At 52.3% G+C, this 20,807-nt stretch overlaps 5 protein-coding genes and 2 pseudogenes across 5 annotated transcripts, besides 9 other annotated features; 3 read left to right on the forward strand and 4 right to left on the reverse strand.

Annotated features, from left to right (window-relative positions):
- Window positions 1-2,257: part of a sequence feature (areas merged during assembly that could not be assigned to a particular haplotype. This can correspond to areas where the two haplotypes were merged or to regions with more than two copies in the genome that were merged during assembly.) that runs on past the window's edge.
- Window positions 1,708-1,837: a sequence feature (A-rich).
- Tc00.1047053510197.130 (trans-sialidase, putative) lies at window positions 1,927-4,797 on the reverse strand (the record flags this gene model as incomplete). The annotated part of the gene is made up of 1 exon (XM_813799.1): window positions 1,927-4,797. The coding sequence occupies one exon, from the start codon at window positions 4,795-4,797 to the stop codon at window positions 1,927-1,929; it is 2,871 nt and encodes a 956-aa protein (XP_818892.1).
- Window positions 2,258-2,622: a sequence feature (haploid, non-Esmeraldo-like haplotype).
- Window positions 2,623-5,430: a sequence feature (areas not merged during assembly with more than two copies in the genome that could not be assigned to a particular haplotype).
- Window positions 5,431-6,398: a sequence feature (heterozygous, non-Esmeraldo-like haplotype).
- On the reverse strand, window positions 6,080-7,171 carry Tc00.1047053510197.160 (annotated as a pseudogene).
- Window positions 6,399-20,807: a sequence feature (areas not merged during assembly with more than two copies in the genome that could not be assigned to a particular haplotype).
- Window positions 7,618-7,643: a microsatellite.
- Window positions 7,857-7,878: a sequence feature (AT_rich).
- Window positions 8,617-8,746: a sequence feature (A-rich).
- Window positions 8,835-11,705, reverse strand: Tc00.1047053510197.180 (trans-sialidase, putative; the record flags this gene model as incomplete). Its single annotated transcript, XM_813800.1, has 1 exon — window positions 8,835-11,705. One exon carries the CDS (start codon window positions 11,703-11,705, stop codon window positions 8,835-8,837), a length of 2,871 nt encoding a protein of 956 aa, XP_818893.1.
- On the reverse strand, window positions 12,982-14,163 carry Tc00.1047053510197.190 (mucin-associated surface protein (MASP), putative; the record flags this gene model as incomplete). The annotated part of the gene is made up of 1 exon (XM_813801.1): window positions 12,982-14,163. The coding sequence occupies one exon, from the start codon at window positions 14,161-14,163 to the stop codon at window positions 12,982-12,984; it is 1,182 nt and encodes a 393-aa protein (XP_818894.1).
- On the forward strand, window positions 14,618-15,634 carry Tc00.1047053510197.210 (mucin TcMUCII, putative; the record flags this gene model as incomplete). The annotated part of the gene is made up of 1 exon (XM_813802.1): window positions 14,618-15,634. The coding sequence occupies one exon, from the start codon at window positions 14,618-14,620 to the stop codon at window positions 15,632-15,634; it is 1,017 nt and encodes a 338-aa protein (XP_818895.1).
- On the forward strand, window positions 16,121-17,347 carry Tc00.1047053510197.220 (annotated as a pseudogene).
- Window positions 18,634-20,807, forward strand: Tc00.1047053510197.229 (trans-sialidase, putative; the record flags this gene model as incomplete). The annotated part of the gene is made up of 1 exon (XM_813803.1): window positions 18,634-20,807. A coding segment is annotated over one exon (2,174 nt), but the record flags the coding sequence as incomplete, so codon positions are not given.

Here is a 20,807-nt window from a genome sequence, read left to right on the forward strand (position 1 = left end):
CATTATGCGAGCGCAGAAAAAATTTCACACAAACTGAAAAACAACAATGACGATGCAGAGGCAATAAATGGTCGTGGTGCGCAGCAGCCGTGGCATCGCGTCCTTCCCTCATCTAACAGCACCGCACCGCAACGCACCGTGACGACAGCGTGCAATGACGACGATTGAGTAGCACGCACAAAGCGGCATAAACGTTTCATCCCGCACTCGCGCAAATTTACGCTCTCAGTATGTACTGCCAACAACACAGGGAAGGACACGGAAGAGGACTGTGTCATCCATCCACCTTCTGCCCACAACAGATCTTCCCCATCCTCCTCCTCGCCACACCCTGGGTGCCGCGAAACGCCGTCAAGCAAAGCCACGTGTATGGAATTCTCCAATGCGCGAGGCGAGGCTGACAGCCACCCACGCTCACTCCCCCACACATATCCTTTCCCGCAGCTTTTCCACACACAAAAGGGCAAAAACATGGAGAAGAAATGCCCGCCGCACAACGCATGCAGAGGCAACGCCATCCACGTCGCACCGCAAGAAAGAGCCATGCGCACCGCACACCCACGGCCGCAACAAGAGGGACGCATCCAACTCCACAGCGCTGCCCTTTAATTCTCTCTTCCCCGACGGATTGGCACCCACACTCACAGTGAGGCACGGCGCACACCATCCGCTCCCCTCCGAGTGCGCTCAGCAGGCCGGCGCCCAGTCACCCTCGTGCCATCGCAATGGGAACAAAAACAATCGTCGTCGCGGAATATCAGTGCCTCTAGCAGGAAAAAAGAAATGAGGCATGTCAACAGCACAGCCAGCAGTGGGAAACTCAACGGGACGCGGAGACACTCAGCGACAGTGAACAAAGCAAAAAAAAAAAAAAAACGTAGTGATTTACCAAAAAAAGAAAAAAAAGGTGAGAGTCCAGAAGAACCCCCAAACAAAATAAAAAAGTAAATCCATGATTCGGAAAGACGTTTATTTCATGTGCCGAGCAGTACAATATGACCGTGTGTTTGTGTATAAATATCACCTGTAAAAAGAAGTCAATAAAGGACTTTAATGTTCCACCAGCCCACACAACATCCCCAACATTTCACGCGGCATCCGGCCTGTTCTTCCAATCCTCGTTTCATGCAGTCCGTGGGACGCACAGCCACAGGGCCGGCACCGCGCGTGGGCAACAAAAAAAAAGCAAGAGGGGGAAACACATCGCTCATGACGGTATGAAGTAGACAGCCATTAAGTAAAGAGGTAAGTGAGGATGCAGAGAGATACGTCGGCAATACGTCCGGCACAGCTCTCCGCCCTCCATCACCACACGGTGGCAGCGGCACACCCCGTCCACAGAAAAAAAAGCAGAACGAAAAGAAAAACACGGCGGCAGGGTGTGGCTGTGTGTGTGGTGCTGCGGGTGTCTGCCCGCCCTGGCCGCAAGAAAACAAAACAAGAGGGAAGAAATGTGTGCTCCGCCCCACAGGCCCTCGTCGCACGCCCACACGTCACGGCTCCCTCAGCGCGCCGTTCGTCGCGACCCCTCCTCATGCGTGCAGCAGGCGAGGCGCACAGGGCCGTCGTCATGAGCGTGTCGGTGGTGTGCGAGCGGAGCAGTTGGGCGGAACACACGGCACCCCTCGCAGGAAGAGTGCAGCAACAAACAATTAAAGAGGGAAGAGTAGAAAAGAAAAAGAAATTCAATAGTGATTGCCCCAAAGCAAAAGAGAATAGGGAAGAGAAGAATAATAATAATAAAAGAATTTTGAAAAAAAGAAAATCATTTAAAAAAAGCAAAAAAATAAAAATAAAAACACACAAAAAAGCAAACAGGGAAAAAAGTAAATAAGAGTTATTTGAGAAGAGAAATTCATTGCCAGGTGTGTGTGTGTGTCGGGGCAGGGGAGGCCGCAATTGTCCCACGCGGCAGCCAGTCACTCCTCACAGAGCCGCAAACCCCCACAGTCCCAACAGAAGAAGCGATGGCAGCAGTCCGCTTCCACGCACAGTGCCGGCATCGCTGTTATTCCCCTGCGACACATTTCCGAGACTGCTGCTGAGCGCCGTGGCATTTAATTCCCCGTCCTGTGGATGGATCTCTTCCTCCTCCTGTCCATTCGTTCCTTTCACCGTCTCCCCATTCTCACCAGAGCTCACGCCCGCCTCAGGATTCACTGTGGGTCCATATTGCCCCTCGCCCTCAGTGGTGGGAGTATTTGCATCTGCTGTGTCGGAGATACCCACAGGAATTTGCGGTGATCCATTTCCCTGCTTCGTGTCTCCACCCACTGTCCCCACCGCCGGGTTACCATTAGACGAGGAATCGACGTTCACATTTTTATTTACATCGTGAGATCCTCCCGACGCCAACTGCTCTGCAGATTGACCCCCCACTGAGTGAGTCGTCATGGTGGTCTTTGCAGAATTGGATGCACCACCACCACCCGCATCATTACTTATCTTCAACAATTTCTCTTCGGTGTCCTGATGCCCGCCATGAATAGTTGAGGAGACGGCTCCCAGCGTATGTGGTTCAGTTCCAGCTGGTGGAGGAGCATCCCTCGCCTCTATTTTTAGATCCTCCAGCTTTGGAATAGATAATTGGTTTGTGTTAAGCGCAGTAATCTCTTCGGAAGTCAACGGACGGTTGTACAGCAGGACGTTCGTCACGGTCACGGATACGTCTTCTCCGTTCCCTGGGCTCACTGCACTCTTTCCATCCCCTCCAATGTAGAAGTGGGAGATTACTTTCGAATCAGTATTTCCCAGTGCACATGGCACATCCTCACCCACACGCTTACCATCAACGTACGCGGAGCTCTGGTTGCCATTCCTTAACAAAATTACCACGTGGTGTTTCTTCGTTGTCTCCGGATCCCAAGTGCTGCTGTGTTTCTTATGGGTTTCGCCACCGCACAGCAATATCCATTTCTTTTCTCTGTCGTACGACAACTCCATGAGTGTGGTTTTTTTTTCTCCGTCCAGAAGCACACCCAACAACGGAATATTACCCTCCGTCGGCTCACCGTCGATGGAAACCGTCGCCACAAGAGTGAAGTTGTAGTTCGCAAAGTGGTACAGCTGATTCTCCCCCTGACTGCCAACAGGCCACTCCGCTCCTGCGCCACGCCCTTTGAACTTCACGCCAGTTTCTACCTGCTCCACCCCTTCATTATCTAATGTGGCGTTCACCCCGAGGTACTCGTCCCTCCATGTGTTCTCAGAGAAGTTGCCGGACAAAAAGCCAACCAGCCCATCCGTGATCTTAATATCAGCACTGCAGGCAGTGCCAGGTAAGGTATCCCTCCCAACACTCTCAGAGGTGCACAGCTGGGAGACACGCTCGTCCACTTCCTTCCATGTCGCCAGCACCTCCTTCACCTTCTCCAGCTGCGCAGTCAGAAGCACAGAGGCCATACCGGATGATGTTTCCTCAACGCCCTTCTTCTTCTCGTACAGTGCAATCAGCTCATCCTTCTTACCTTCCACACTTTTGTACAACAGGGAGCTGGCGGTAACTTCGTCATCATCCTTCTCGGATACCGGCCCAATATCAACAATGTGCGTGTTGTCCATCAGCCAAAGATGGAGTACGCCCTTTCCATTGCCGTCCTTACTCGAATACACCGGCAGAGTGACAAGCATCACTTTTTTCTTATCAATCGTCGCTGTGATGAACCCGCTCCCAACGAGTTCAACCTTTTCACGCTTTTTGTTGCCCCACACGCGCGAGAGTGTCCCGAGTGCCTCCGTCCACGACTCCCCCTTGTCACCGGACTCGTACACCCTGCGGCGGCCACCATCACACGCAGTCATCATCATGAGTTTGTCCTTCTCCCACTCCACGACGGAGGGAACACCGCAGCCATCGGCAGACATCCCTTCCGACAGCTTCCAACTCGCAATATCCTTCACGGAGTGAATGATTAGCGAAACGGTCGTTGTCTTTCCATCCTCTGCAGCGCCATTCAACTTCTTTGTGCCTTCCAGCGGGAACACAAGCGTACCGTCCTCCAACTGAACACCCGATCCACCGCTGCCAACCAGCCGCATCAAAGGTTCATTTTGTTTGACTTTATAACTCCACGGGAGACCGTAAGTGTCACTCCAATAAATTCTTTTTTTACTGTCAACAGTACTGACGTTCCCTTTCACCAGCATGAGTCCCCAGCCACCTGCCTGATCATCGGCGGTAAGTGTCCAGCTGTAACTTCCAGCAAGCATGTAAATATCACTTCCCTCCACAACTGTTGTTGGCCGGCTCACATGTACTGTCGTCTGGCTTCGGGAACCACCTTCCTCAGCAGCGTTTTGGGAGGGGCAATTGCCACCCTCAAAAGTGCATTCCTCCAGTACTTGTGTCTTCAGTTTATTTTTACCCAACTCCTCTTTTGGGTTTTCGCCAGTCAACTCCAAAACCTCCGAGGCAATCCCAGTAAAACTGCCTTCACCAGTATCTTTTTTTCCCGTGCAGAGCGCCTCGGCAAAGGCAAACACTTTCCCGTTCATTTCAACAAGACTGGGAACACGGAGCGAACTCACTGTTTCTTCAACCTTCACATCTCTCCAATCAAAATATGTCTTTGGTGGAGGTATCTGTACTGGCGACTTCTCCTTACTGGATGCACTCCCTGTGCCGCAGCAAATCATCACGAGGAAGAGGAGCAGCACCGCGGAATAGAAGAGATGCCGGGACATTTTGGACCTCTGCGGCTCACTCTCTCTTCCTTCCCTCCTCCTTCCGCTGGATCCGGTCACGCGGCGACGGTTGTGTGTGCGGGGTGCCTTCACTGCAGCAACACGTGAGAGCATATAAATATGTGTGTGTGGGCGGTGTGTGTGCTGTTGGTCCTTTCAGTGCCTTCGGATTTCACAGTAGCGATTAGCGCTTGTTTGTTTTCTTCGTGTGTGATTGAGAAATAGAGAGAAATATGCCAAGAAAAGAGGTGACACAGCGAACACCCTCATTCATCCACAGTGAGTGGCATCATCATCCGTACCGCAGCCACTCCCAACAACAACAACTCACGCACACAGACACACGGAACAGGAGATGGAAGAACAGTGCACCGGGAACACACAGCGACGGTCACCACCAGCAGCAGGAGTCACGGCGGGTGCGTCGTTATTCCTCACGCGTCAGCAGACACTGAACAACGTCCACACAAAAAACACAACCAATGGGATGCAAAAAAGCACAGCCGCACATCAAAGCACTCATGCGCTGCCGCCAGTCGTATTACTGTTGTCTTCTCCAACGCTCCTGCACATCACTCCGCACGCCGGAAAATCCCCCGTCAACGGATACACAGCGGCAGAGACACATCGGCAGGTACAGCTGTTGGATGCGAATCAATCCGCAATTGCCCCAGGCACCCGAAATGCCACACCACTCACTGACTGCACACCGCCAACATCACGCCCGCAAAACGTCGACGAGGCAAATCGCGAACTCAAGCTCTTCTCGCAGAAGCAACCGCAGCCAGAATCATGTGCTTGAGTGCGTGCCTTCACACCGCTCCAAAAAGTGTGCAACAGGGCTTGTATGTGTGTGCATGTGCTTGTGTATTTGGCAGCGCCTATAATTGCAGAGCAGCTGTGCGCCACGAGAGAGTCTGAAGAAAGGAAACGACGAAGAGAGAAGCGGATAGCACACACGCAAATTACCCATATCATCACAAACACGCAGCCGGTGGAATGGGTGCACTCAACCACAACACAAGCAGAGCATCAAAAACAGAAATGAAAAGGCTGAAGCGTGGGACGACCAGCGCACACACACTCTCATTGCTCCCGTAAAGCAAAACACACACACAGAGGGAGAGAGAGAGGTCGCCCACTCAAAGCAATAAAAACAAAACAGAAACAGTTACGGTGCTCCGCCCATGCAGCCAGGCAGGACGGCAGCGGTGCGTGTCGTGCAAAAGAGAGCACCAACGGGCCTGCATGGGTGTGCATGCATATATACAATGGGCACATTATTGTGTGTACCTCGTGGGGTGAGGTGAGGGCGAGAGTCCATGCAAGGGGACACACACACAGAGAGAGAAGGACGAGTGTGTGTGCGGGCGGTGCACGGCTCTCTCCCCCACTCTCACGCGGCCACCACCGCAGCAACAGCCGCACACGCAACAACAAGAAGAAGCAAAAGAGGAAAGGTGGTGTGAGAGACCGCGGTGCTTCCGTCATTGTCGCCAGTTGGAGCCGTTTCATTTATCATAGCGGCAGATCTGAGCGGTGTTGTTGCCATGTTTATTTTCACCTCGTTTTGCACCTTCTGTTACTGCACCGTTATCTGTGGGGTTATTCTTCGGCAATCTCATTTCATTGCCCTTTTCTGCGTCCATATTAGAGGCATCACCAGCAGCTAGGGCCGTGTTTGTGTTGATTCAGAATTGCCGTCCGATTCACCATTCTGTTCGATTAGTACAACGGAAACATTTTCCTCATTTGTTAAATCATTGCTTGGCTCCACGCCGTCATTGACTCCTTGAGACGTTTGCTCTGACACGTCATCCTCAGAGCTCAGCTTTTCTTTTCCTGGTTCTGCTCTGGGGTTTTCCACTGTTTTTTCATTTTCTTTCATTGTCGCTGCTGGTGCTTCTTGCAGTGACGCTGGTATCGCTGCTCCAGGTTCCTGTGTTGATGCTTCCGGTAATGAAGATCCTGGCGGTGATGGTTCACTGGTTCCTGGTCGTTCCCCTCCTGATGGCGTTGTTGCTGATGAGTGACTTCCCACTTTCGATAAATCATTGCCTGCCTGTCGTGCCTCTCCTTCGCTACCTCGTCCATCCGGCGGCGCTTTTCGTTCCTCAAGTACGTCTTCCCTTTCTTCTCTTCCTGCACCTCCCTCTATTTGATCTTTGTGTGCTTCTTCTGTTTCGCCCCTTAATTCGTCGGCTGTTGGTTTTTCAATTTTCAGATCCCTCTTCTGATCATCAGTCGCTCCGATTTTTGGATCCAACGGTTTACCCGCGTTTTGACGCTCTTGACTGACGTGTTCTAATGACTCCTGTTGTCCTGTGTTTCTGTCTGCGGATTCAGGCTGTGGCACCTCTGCTGGAACGTGAAATACATTGGCATTTTCGGAAACATCGGCCTTCGACACTTCCACCGCGCATACACCGCACCACAGCACGCAGAGGACACACACCAGCAGCACACGGCCAGTCCTCATCATCGCCATCACTCCTGTCACTTGCGTGCAGCCTTCAGCTCAAACCAACAACACGTCAACGCAGAGTGAAAGCAAAAGGGAATACAATTCACACAGCCACGCACCGTCCCATCCAGCAATGAGAGCCACGCACCGCCATCTCCCCCAGCTCATCGCCACAGCCCCAGGGAAATGGCAAAAACACCGCGGCCACCACACCAGCCACACGCGCAAGCGAACCCTCATCCGTCCATGACGCGGCAACAAAATTTCCAGCCATCCCGCCCTCAACGGGACACGGAGCCCAACTCAACGCAGTCACACGCGGTGCATCACACCCACGGGAAAAGAGACTCGGGGTGCGCGTTCCCTCTCCTCCCTTCTCCTCATGGCCACGGAAGAAGACAACAGCCGCCACACGCAACTGCCAGCATGCACTGCAAAAGGAGCATTCATATCCACTGCAATGTGCATCTTGTGTGTGTGTGTGTGTGTGTGTGTGCCTGCAGACACACAAAGCAAAGAAGCAGAAAAGAGGGAGCAGAGTATGTGGAGGGACGCACAAAAATGTACAGCAGAGACGCATGGCGGAAACAACAAGAAGAGGACCGCTCAAACTCATGACTGCACTGCAGCCCAAGCAGCGGCAATCCACACAAGATTTATTAAAAAAACAAAAAACCATCCCCTTCGTCTTATGTAAACCCCATCACACAAAATAATTATAAATAAAAAAAGAAATCGTCCATTACTGTTCCACACAAATTTAAAAATCGCCTGGCTGCCGTGTGGCCACACCAAACTGTCCGTATGTATTTTGCCCGAAAAGAAAATTAAAAAGATGGTTGCGTGTGTTTCAACCGTCCGACCCTCCATGTGTCCGCACATCGTTTATATTTCACGGGGTCATCGGCGTGTTGCTGCTCCCCTCAGCCCTCTCATCGGCGTGCGAGTGCGGCCCGCAGAGCACAGTCACTCGTGTGTGGGGACTGAGAGAAGCACGCAGACATGACGGGAGTCGCGTCACTTCATCGGGAGTGAGCGCAGCAAAAGAAAAAAATCATCAGGAGGGAGAGAAATGATGACGGGACTGCCAGCGCGTGAAATGAACACGAAAAGAAAAAAAAAAGAAAAACACGGCGGCAGGGTGTGGCTGTGTGTGTGGCGCTGCGGGTGTCTGCCCGCCCTGGCCGCAAGAAAACAAAACAAGAGGGAAGAAATGTGTGCTCCGCCCCACAGGCCCTCGTCGCACGCCCACACGTCACGGCTCCCTCAGCGCGCCGTTCGTCGCGGCCCCTCCTCATGCGTGCAGCAGGCGAGGCGCACAGGGCCGTCGTCATGAGCGTGTCGGTGGTGTGCGAGCGGAGCAGTTGGGCGGAACACACGGCACCCCTCGCAGGAAGAGTGCAGCAACAAACAATTAAAGAGGGAAGAGTAGAAAAGAAAAAGAAATTCAATAGTGATTGCCCCAAAGCAAAAGAGAATAGGGAAGAGAAGAATAATAATAATAAAAGAATTTTGAAAAAAAGAAAATCATTTAAAAAAAGCAAAAAAATAAAAATAAAAACACACAAAAAAGCAAACAGGGAAAAAAGTAAATAAGAGTTATTTGAGAAGAGAAATTCATTGCCAGGTGTGTGTGTGTGTCGGGCAGCGGGGGTCGCAAGTGTCCCACGCGGCAGCCAGTCACTCCTCACAGAGCCGCAAACCCCCACAGTCCCAACAGAAGAAGCGATGGCAGCAGTCTTCTCTCACGCACGGTGCCGGCATCGCTGTTATTCCCCTGCGACACATTTCCGAGACTGCTGCTGAGCGCCGTGGCATTTAATTCCCCGTCCTGTGGATGGATCTCTTCCTCCTCCTGTCCATTCGTTCCTTTCACCGTCTCCCCATTCTCACCAGAGCTCACGCCCGCCTCAGGATTCACTGTGGGTCCATATTGCCCCTCGCCCTCAGTGGTGGGAGTATTTGCATCTGCTGTGTCGGAGATACCCACAGGAATTTGCGGTGATCCATTTCCCTGCTTCGTGTCTCCACCCACTGTCCCCACCGCCGGGTTACCATTAGACGAGGAATCGACGTTCACATTTTTATTTACATCGTGAGATCCTCCCGACGCCAACTGCTCTGCAGATTGACCCCCCACTGAGTGAGTCGTCATGGTGGTCTTTGCAGAATTGGATGCACCACCACCACCCGCATCATTACTTATCTTCAACAATTTCTCTTCGGTGTCCTGATGCCCGCCATGAATAGTTGAGGAGACGGCTCCCAGCGTATGTGGTTCAGTTCCAGCTGGTGGAGGAGCATCCCTCGCCTCTGTTTTTAGATCCTCCAGCTTTGGAATAGATAATTGGTTTGTGTTAAGCGCAGTAATCTCTTCGGAAGTCAACGGACGGTTGTACAGCAGGACGTTCGTCACGGTCACGGATACGTCTTCTCCGTTCCCTGTGCTCACTGCACTCTTTCCATCCCCTCCAATGTAGAAGTGCGATATCTCTTTCGAATCAGTATTTCCCAGTGCACATGGCACATCCTCACCCACACGCTTACCATCAACGTACGCGGAGCTCTGGTTGCCATTCCTTAACAAAATTACCACGTGGTGTTTCTTCGTTGTCTCCGGATCCCAAGTGCTGCTGTGTTTCTTATGGGTTTCGCCACCGCACAGCAATATCCATTTCTTTTCTCTGTCGTACGACAACTCCATGAGTGTGGTTTTTTTTTCTCCGTCCAGAAGCACACCCAACAACGGAATATTACCCTCCGTCGGCTCACCGTCGATGGAAACCGTCGCCACAAGAGTGAAGTTGTAGTTCGCAAAGTGGTACAGCTGATTCTCCCCCTGACTGCCAACAGGCCACTCCGCTCCTGCGCCACGCCCTTTGAACTTCACGCCAGTTTCTACCTGCTCCACCCCTTCATTATCTAATGTGGCGTTCACCCCGAGGTACTCGTCCCTCCATGTGTTCTCAGAGAAGTTGCCGGACAAAAAGCCAACCAGCCCATCCGTGATCTTAATATCAGCACTGCAGGCAGTGCCAGGTAAGGTATCCCTCCCAACACTCTCAGAGGTGCACAGCTGGGAGACACGCTCGTCCACTTCCTTCCATGTCGCCAGCACCTCCTTCACCTTCTCCAGCTGCGCAGTCAGAAGCACAGAGGCCATACCGGATGATGTTTCCTCAACGCCCTTCTTCTTCTCGTACAGTGCAATCAGCTCATCCTTCTTACCTTCCACACTTTTGTACAACAGGGAGCTGGCGGTAACTTCGTCATCATCCTTCTCGGATACCGGCCCAATATCAACAATGTGCGTGTTGTCCATCAGCCAAAGATGGAGTACGCCCTTTCCATTGCCGTCCTTACTCGAATACACCGGCAGAGTGACAAGCATCACTTTTTTCTTATCAATCGTCGCTGTGATGAACCCGCTCCCAACGAGTTCAACCTTTTCACGCTTTTTGTTGCCCCACACGCGCGAGAGTGTCCCGAGTGCCTCCGTCCACGACTCCCCCTTGTCACCGGACTCGTACACCCTGCGGCGGCCACCATCACACGCAGTCATCATCATGAGTTTGTCCTTCTCCCACTCCACGACGGAGGGAACACCGCAGCCATCGGCAGACATCCCTTCCGACAGCTTCCAACTCGCAATATCCTTCACGGAGTGAATGATTAGCGAAACGGTCGTTGTCTTTCCATCCTCTGCAGCGCCATTCAACTTCTTTGTGCCTTCCAGCGGGAACACAAGCGTACCGTCCTCCAACTGAACACCCGATCCACCGCTGCCAACCAGCCGCATCAAAGGTTCATTTTGTTTGACTTTATAACTCCACGGGAGACCGTAAGTGTCACTCCAATAAATTCTTTTTTTACTGTCAACAGTACTGACGTTCCCTTTCACCAGCATGAGTCCCCAGCCACCTGCCTGATCATCGGCGGTAAGTGTCCAGCTGTAACTTCCAGCAAGCATGTAAATATCACTTCCCTCCACAACTGTTGTTGGCCGGCTCACATGTACTGTCGTCTGGCTTCGGGAACCACCTTCCTCAGCAGCGTTTTGGGAGGGGCAATTGCCACCCTCAAAAGTGCATTCCTCCAGTACTTGTGTCTTCAGTTTATTTTTACCCAACTCCTCTTTTGGGTTTTCGCCAGTCAACTCCAAAACCTCCGAGGCAATCCCAGTAAAACTGCCTTCACCAGTATCTTTTTTTCCCGTGCAGAGCGCCTCGGCAACGGCAAACACATCACCATTCACTTTCAAAAGACTGGGAACACGGAGCGAACTCACTGTTTCTTCAACCTTCACATCTCTCCAATCAAAATATGTCTTTGGTGGAGGTATCTGTACTGGCGACTTCTCCTTACTGGATGCACTCCCTGTGCCGCAGCAAATCATCACGAAGAAGAGGAGCAGCACCGCGGAATAGAAGAGATGCCGGGACATTTTGGACCTCTGCGGCTCACTTTCTCTCCCTTCCCTCCTCCTGCCGCTCGATCCGGTCACGCGGCGACGGTTGTGTGTGCGGGGTGCCTTCACTGCAGCAACACGTGAGAGCATATAAATACGTGTGTGTGGGCGGTGTGTGTGCTGTTGGTCCTTTCAGAGCCTTCGGATTTCACAGTAGCGATTAGCGCTTGTTTGCTTCTTCGTGTGTGATTGAGAAATAGAGAAACATGCCAAGAAAACATGCCAAGAAAAAGGTGAAACAGTGAGCACCGCCACCCATCCACAGTGAGTGGCATCATCATCCGTACCGCAGCCACTCCCAACAACAACAACTCACGCACACAGACACACGGAACAGGAGATGGAAGAACAGTGCACCGGGAACACACAGCGACGGTCACCACCAGAAGAAGCAGCAGGAGCCACAGCGGGTGCGTTGCTATTCGTCACGCGTCAGCAGACACTGAACAACGTCCACACACAAAGCAACCAGCGGGACGCAAAAGGGCACAGCCGCACATCACAGCACCCACGCGCTGCCACCAGTCGTATTGCTGCTGTCTCCCCTAACGCTCCTGCACATCATTCCAAACAGCCGGAGAATCCCTCGTCGACAAAACCACGACGGGAGAGACACGTCGGCAGGTACAGCTGTTCGAAGAGAGTCGATATACACTCGTCCCAGGCATCCTCAACGCCACACCATTCAATTGTTGCACGCCGCCAAAATAACATCCGTATCACGTCGCCGGCACGCATTGCGGGCTCACGTTCTCCTAACTCGCAAGAGCAACCGCAGACAAAATATTGTGCGTGCGTTCTCAGTGCTCACGCCACTCCACAGCGTGAGCGGCATGGCGATTGCCTGTGTGTGTGTTTGCCAAAGTCTACACTTGCAGAGCAGCCGTGCGGCACAAAAGAGCCTAAGAAAGCAACAGCAGAGAGAAGCGGATGGCACACACGCAAATTACTCATATCATCACACACACACACACGCAGCCGCGGAATGGGTGCACTCAACCACAAAATCAAAAAGAAAAACAAAACAAAAAGCCGAAGCGTGGGACGACCAGCGCACAAACTCTCATTGCTCCCGTAAAGCAAAACACACACACAGGGAGAGAGAGAGAGAGGTCGCCCACTCAATGCAATAAAAACAGAACAGTTACGGTGCTCCGCCCATGCAGCCAGGCAGGACGGCAGCGGTGCGTGTCGTGCAAAAGAGAGCACCAACGGGCCTGCATGGGTGTGCATGCATATATACAATGGGCACATTATGTGTGTGCTTCGTGGGGTGAGGTGAGGGCGAGAGTCCATGCAAGGGGACACACACACAGAGAGAAGGACGAGTGTGTGTGCGGGCGGTGCACGGCTCTCTCTCCCACTCTCACGCGGCCACCACCACCGCAGCAGCCGCACACGCAACAACAACAACAACAAGCAAAAGAGGGGAGGTGGTGTGGGAGACCGCGGTGCTGCCGTCCCTGTCGCCAACCTTAGATGTATTTACACTTTGGCGTATTTCAGTCTCTGCAGTATCCGAAGGCTGAGCATTCTCAGTGGTATTGTTTCCAGTGAGTTTTTCCTCCTGAATTTTAGGAATTCCATTTGAAGACGGCGTAGCTGCTCCTTCTTGACCGCCAGTTGATGTACTCTGCATTGTGGTGGCTGTGGATGCAGGACCCTCGTTACTTCTTTTAGGCGCCCCAGGTAAATTTGCGGATGCATTCATGTTCATTCTCTCCGTCTCCTCTTTTACTGACATTATTACTTTGTGCTGAGGCGTGTGTTCCGGTGCTGCTGCTGCTTGTGATGATTCCGGCGGAGCCCTTCCACCTTCTGGTAAGTTTGTACTTGGACCATCTGATGGTTCTTCTGATCGGGAAGCTTCTAAATCCCCTTTTACCGCTATTTGTACTCCCAAAGTGCGTAAACCATCGGCACTCAACGTGGCGGCGTCGTTGTCATTTTGGCCCCCCGTTGGTGGTGGAGCAGAACTGTTTTGTTGCGATCCGTTGTTGTGTGTTCCTGCTGCCTCTCCGTCGCCTAGCTGGGTGTGTTGACTCTCCTTTTCTTGTAGTGCCATATCTTCTTTCGAAGCTTTCCCAACTGTATTGGATGAAGTACTGACTGTAGGCCCTGTTTCACCACTAATGCGGGATGAAGAATCAACGCCAGAAAGAGAAGAAGACCCCGAAGTAGGAATGACACCAGGACCAGCAGAAACAGATGATGCTTTTATTCCTCCGCCTGCTGGTGGTGGTGTTTCGCGTGTCTCTGTTTCTTCCCCCTCATCCTCTTCCTCATAGACATCATCTAGTGAAGGTTCTATAACTGAACCTCTTCCTTGGTTTTCATTCTTTCCGTTTTGTGCATACAACAATTGCCTCGCGTCTTCAGACACTCCAGCAACTGACTTCAGTGAACCCTGCGGCCCATCAACACCCCCTCGAGGCCCAGACAAAGCAGAGGAAGATACCTCATCCCCGTCACATCTACCGCCGGCACCGCACCACAGCACGCAGAGGGCACACACCAGCAGCACACGGCCAGGCACCATCATCGCCATCACTCCTGTCACTTGCGTGCAGCCTTCAGCACAAACTAACAACACGTCAACGCAGAGTGAAAGCAAAAGGAGAAAAGTCACACAGCCACGCACCGTCCCATCCAGAAATGAGAGTCACGCACCACAACAACAACCAAAAAGAAACTAAAATAAAAGAGGAGCGCTCCTCGCCGTGTGTGCATGCGGTGGGGCCTTGTGTGCCGCTCCTGCTTGCTTCTCCCTCCTCCATCTGTTTGTTGGTGTTGCGGCAGGGCTGTGTGTGTGTGTGCCTGTTGCCGTGGATTGGAGTGTGTGTCGTGCGTGGTGTGCGGCGTACGGTGCATGCCTGGCTGCTGCCCTCTCCTCATGTGGTGTGCCCTCTGTGTGTGTCTGCCGCACCTCTCGTCTCCCCTGTTGCTCTCCATGTCCCTCACTGTGCAGATCAGCTCCACACCACTGAACGACCACACTCACGATGATGATGACGTGCCGTCTGCTGTGCGCCTTGTTGGTGCTCGCCCTGTGCTGCTGCCTGTCCGTGTGCGTGATGGCGAGTGAAGTTGATCTTCCTGAACTCATTCCGGACTCTGGTCCAGAAAAGGGACCAGTTGGGGCGGAAGTTAAGCAGAAGGGAACAGAAGCGGACCGAGAACTGGGGAAAGATGCGCCAAAGGATCAAGTTGGGAAGGATACGCAAAACATACAAGGTCCGCCAGCCGCTTTGGAAGAGGAACAAGATGGTGATAAGGGTCCTGGTTTAAAGCTATCTAGGTCGAACGCAGCAGTTTCAACCGATAAGTCAGATTTAACAGGTTTGGAAACCATTATTCCAGTAGTATTAAGTCAGGCGATCGGTACTTCAGTGGGAATGAGTACGACCGATGCGCAGGGGGTGGTGGGTAATACAGTCGGTGCCGCAAATGGATCAAAGGGGAAGCTTCCTGAGTCAGAAACACAAGGTACGGTGACCGTGGCGGGGTTACAAGCTCCGACACAGGCGAAGGAAACCGTTGGAAGTAAATCCCCGAATGGATCAGAAGGAGTGGCAGATGCGCCAATTACTACAACGAGCACCACTAGTACAACGGCATCAGGGTTACAGGTCCAAAGCAAAAAAGAAGAGGAACCAGTTATTACGAACGGTAGGGAAAACACACAAAGTACGGTGTTCAGTAAGGTGTCCAACAGCCAAGTTGCATCAGTTGTGTCTGGTCATTCAGGATCACAAGTTCCTGGCGTTCTGCTACAGCGACCTACTTTACAAACCGTTAAGTCAAGGGCGCAAAGTGTGACAATTCATTCCGAAAACGGACAAGAAACGAAGACTATTGCATTGAAGACCAGTACGACCACAACAGAGTCGCCAACTACGAAGACCACCCGCGCACCGTCACGTCTCCGCGAAATCGACGGCAGCCTCAGCAGCTCTGCGTGGGTGTGTGCCCCGCTGCTGCTCGCCGTATCCGCGCTGGCGTACACCGCTGTGGGCTGAAAGGGAGCGTGGGCTGTGCGTGCCAGCACTCAGCCACGGGGACATGTGTACGTCTACTGTGGTCCGATGTATAAAGTAAGAGTGATTATGATGATCGTTTTTTGCTTTTTTTGCTTCCGCTGCCCTGCTGTGCGCTCCGCGTTGCTTCCCACATCCGTCACGTTGAGCGCGTTCCAGACACACTCATATGCACGAGACGCACACGACTGTTTGCGTGGACGCACTGTTGAGGATGGGTGCATGCGCACGGGAGCCATTTGGGTGCAGTTTTTGTAATTTTTACTGCTTTGCTTTATTGCTGCTTGTTTACTTTTGTGTTTTATTGTTGTTAAATTATGCAGGGCTTTGTGCGTTTTGCACTTTCATTGGTTCAATATTTCTCATGAAATGCGTGCTGCTGCTGCTGCTGGTCCTTTTCCTTTGCTTTCACTCTGCGTTGACGTGTTGTTAGTTTGAGCTGAAGGCCGCACGCAAGTGACAGGAGTGATGGCGATGATGATGACTGGCCGTGTGCTGCTGGTGTGTGCCCTCTGCGTGCTGTGGTGCGGTGCTGGCGGTGTTTATGCGAGGGACGGGGAGAACAACGCACAGGGTGGCTGCATGGTGCCGGGAGGGTTTGGAAAGAAAGCATCGTATTTGGCGAGTGGATGTGATAAAAACGCGCCGACGCTCTCTTTGCGTTCAGTTTTGCCTATTCTTGTCATACAGGCCGGAGATTCTGAAGGTGTCCCTTCCAAGGAAAATAATGGTAAAAATTCCATTTTAGTTGGTGGAGTTGCTGGTCCCGACATCACTGCAGGAGTAGGAGGTGGTGGAAGCGATGGTCGAGGCGGTGTAAATTCTGGTGGACAAGAAGGTGCTGGCAGCAGTCATGCTGGTTTTGTGCCTGGCGCTGGTTACTCTCCTCCTGCTGGTGGTCCTGCTTCCGGTGGTGGTTCTTCACCTGACCGTAGTGCTACCACGGAGACCAGTGTCAGTCTTTCATCCACCTCGCAAAGTGAAGCCCAACAAGAACTTTTGCAAAGTGATGAAACAAAGGAGAGTCAACACGCCCAGTTGCTCGACGGAAAGGCACCGGATACGCCCGCCGCTGAAAAGCAGTCACGGGGCTCTGATACAACAAGGGCCAGGGTGTTGGCGACACTTCTACATTGAGCGGAAAAGAACAGCACTCTTCGGAAGAAGCAATGAAAAACGACGGGGATCCAGACACTCTTCAAACAGTTATGTCACCAGAAGATCCAAATGAAGAATTACAAGAAAAAGGAAAAGCCTCGCTGGAATTATCAAACGCCCCTCTGCCGAAACCCAAAACCGATCATCAAAAAACGAATCCAGAAAAAGAGAAGAATGGCGGCGAGAAGACGAGTGCATCCACGGATTCACGCACAAAACAAGGACGAAATAACGAGGATCCTGTATCCACTTCAGACACTGCGGAAGGTGTATCGACTGGCGGTCAAGAACAAGCAGCAACGACATCTTCAAATGAAGGCTCTTCCCCACTTCAGAAGGAAACATCCACTGAAAAGACTACTGTGGAGAATGCTCAACCTTCCGATACTGCACAGACAAAAAAAAGCCAAAGTGGAGATAAGAAAAAGATTGCCGACAATGACAGCAGCACCGCGGTCTCCCACACCGCCTCCCCTCTTTTGCTTCTTCTTGTTGTTGCGTGTGCTGCTGCTGCGGCTGTGGTGGTGGCCGCGTGAGAGTGAGGGAGAGAGAGCCGTGCACCGCCCGCACACACACTCGTCCTTCTCTCTCTCTGTGTGTGTCCCCTTGCATGGACTCTCGCCCTCACCTCACCCCACGAGGCACACACAATAATGTGCCCATTGTATATATGCATGCACACCCATGCAGGCCCGTTGGTGCTCTCTTTTGCACGACACGCACCGCTGCCGTCCTGCCTGGCTGCATGGGCGGAGCACCGTAACTGTTTCTGTTTTGTTTTTATTGCATTGAGTGGGCGACCTCTCTCTCTCTCCCTCTGTGTGTGTGTTTTGCTTTACGGGAGTAATGAGAGTTTGTGCGCTGGTCGTCCCACGCTTCGGCTTTTTGTTTTGTTTTCCTTTTTGATTTTGTGGTTGAGTGCACCCATTCCGCGGCTGCGTGTGTGTGTGTGATGATATGAGTAATTTGCGTGTGTGCCATCTGCCTCTCTCTGCTGTTGCTTTCTTCAGACTCTCTCGTATCGCACGGCTGCTCTGCAAGTGTAGACTTTGGCAAACACACACACAGGCAATCGCCATGCCGCTCACGCTGTGGAGTGGCGTGAGCACTGAGAACGCACGCACCCAGAAGATTTTGGCTGTGGCGGCTCTTGCGAGTTAGGAGAACGTGAGCCCGCAATGCGTGCCGGCGACGTGATACGGATGTTATTTTGGCGGCGTGCAACAATTGAATGGTGTGGCGTTGAGGATGCCTGGGACGAGTGTATATCGACTCTCTTCGAACAGCTGTACCTGCCGACGTGTCTCTCCCGTCGTGGTTTTGTCGACGAGGGATTCTCCGGCTGTGTGGAATGATGTGCGTGTGCATTGGAGGAGACAGCAGCCAAATGACTGGCGGCAGCGCATGAGTGCTGTGATGTGCGGCTGTGCCCTTTTGCGTCCCGCTGGTTGCTTTGTGTGTGGACGTTGTTCAGTGTCTGCTGACGCGTGACGAATAGCAACGCACCCGCTGTGGCTCCTGCTGCTTCTTCTGGTGGTGACCGTCGCTGTGTGTTCCCGGTGCACTGTTCTTCCATCTCCTGTTCCGTGTGTCTGTGTGCGTGAGTTGTTGTTGTTTGGAGTGGCTGCGGTACGGATGATGATGCCACTCACTGTGGATGGGTGGCGGTGCTCACTGTTTTATCCTCTTTTCTTGGGGAGTTTTCTTTCTATTTCTTTTTCAATCACACACGAAGAAGGAAAACAAGCGCTAATCGCCACTGTGAAATTCGAAGGCACTGAAAGGACCAACAGCACACACACCGCCCACACACACGTATTTATATGCTCTCACGTGTTGCTGCAGTGAAGGCACCCCGCACACACAACCGTCGCCGCGTGACCGGATCGAGCGGCAGGAGGAGGGAAGGGAGAGAAAGTGAGCCGCAGAGGTCCAAAATGTCCCGGCATCTCTTCTATTCCGCGGTGCTGCTCCTCTTCTTCGTGATGATTTGCTGCGGCACAGGGAGTGCATCCAGTAAGGAGAAGTCGCCAGTACAGATACCTCCACCAAAGACATATTTTGATTGGAGAGATGTGAAGGTTGAAGAAACAGTGAGTTCGCTCCGTGTTCCCAGTCTTTTGAAAGTGAATGGTGATGTGTTTGCCGTTGCCGAGGCGCTCTGCACGGGAAAAAAAGATACTGGTGAAGGCAGTTTTACTGGGATTGCCTCGGAGGTTTTGGAGTTGACTGGCGAAAACCCAAAAGAGGAGTTGGGTAAAAATAAACTGAAGACACAAGTACTGGAGGAATGCACTTTTGAGGGTGGCAATTGCCCCTCCCAAAACGCTGCTGAGGAAGGTGGTTCCCGAAGCCAGACGACAGTACATGTGAGCCGGCCAACAACAGTTGTGGAGGGAAGTGATATTTACATGCTTGCTGGAAGTTACAGCTGGACACTTACCGCCGATGATCAGGCAGGTGGCTGGGGACTCATGCTGGTGAAAGGGAACGTCAGTACTGTTGACAGTAAAAAAAGAATTTATTGGAGTGACACTTACGGTCTCCCGTGGAGTTATAAAGTCAAACAAAATGAACCTTTGATGCGGCTGGTTGGCAGCGGTGGATCGGGTGTTCAGTTGGAGGACGGTACGCTTGTGTTCCCGCTGGAAGGCACAAAGAAGTTGAATGGCGCTGCAGAGGATGGAAAGACAACGACCGTTTCGCTAATCATTCACTCCGTGAAGGATATTGCGAGTTGGAAGCTGTCGGAAGGGATGTCTGCCGATGGCTGCGGTGATCCCTCCGTCGTGGAGTGGGAGAAGGACAAACTCATGATGATGACTGCGTGTGATGATGGCCGCCGCAGGGTGTACGAGTCCGGTGACAAGGGGGAGTCGTGGACGGAGGCACTCGGGACACTCTCGCGCGTGTGGGGCAACAAAAAGGGTGTAAAGGTTGAACTCGTTGGGAGCGGGTTCATCACAGCGAAGATTGGCGATGACAGGGACGTGATGCTTGTCACTCTGCCGGTGTATTCGAGTAAGGACGGCAATGGAAAGGGCGTACTCCATCTTTGGCTGACGGACAATACGCACATTGTTGATATTGGGCCGGTATCCGAGAAGGAAGAGGAGGATGTCACCGCCAGCTCCCTGTTGTACAAAAGTGTGGAAGGTAAGAAGGATGAATTGATTGCACTGTACGAGAAGAAGAAGGGCGTTGAGGAAACATCATCCGGTATGGTCTCTGTGCGTCTGACTGCGCAGTTGCAGCGAGTTAAGAAGGTGCTGGCGACGTGGAAGAAAGCGGACGAACGTGTCTCCCAGCTGTGCACCTCTGAGAGTGTTGGGAGGGATACCTTAACTGGCACTGCCTGCAGTGCTGATATTAAGATCACGGATGGGCTGGTTGGCTTTTTGTCCGGCAACTTCTCTGAGAACACATGGAGGGACGAGTACCTCGGGGTGAACGCCACATTAGATAATGAAGGGGTGGAGCAGGTAGAAACTGGCGTGAAGTTCAAAGGGCGTGGCGCAGGAGCGGAGTGGCCTGTTGGCAAGCAAGGGGATAATCAGCTGTACCACTTTGCGAACTACAACTTCACTCTTGTGGCGACGGTTTCCATCGACGGTGAGCCGACGGAGGGTAATATTCCGTTGTTGGGTGTGCTTCTGGACGGAGAAAAAAAAACCACACTCATGGAGTTGTCGTACGACAGAGAAAAGAAGTGGATATTGCTGTGCGGTGGCGAAACCCATAAGAAACACAGCAGCACTTGGGATCCGGAGACAACGAAGAAACACCACGTGGTAATTTTGTTAAGGAATGGCAACCAGAGCTCCGCGTACGTTGATGGTAAGCGTGTGGGTGAGGATGTGCCATGTGCACTGGGAAATACTGATTCGAAAGTAATCTCCCACTTCTACATTGGAGGGGATGGAAAGAGTGCAGTGAGCCCAGGGAACGGAGAAGACGTATCCGTGACCGTGACGAACGTCCTGCTGTACAACCGTCC

The sequence above is a fragment of the Trypanosoma cruzi genome, genomic scaffold (genome assembly GCF_000209065.1).
Source record: "Trypanosoma cruzi strain CL Brener 1047053516667 genomic scaffold, whole genome shotgun sequence".
In the NCBI taxonomy this organism is placed as follows: Eukaryota; Euglenozoa; class Kinetoplastea; order Trypanosomatida; family Trypanosomatidae; genus Trypanosoma; species Trypanosoma cruzi.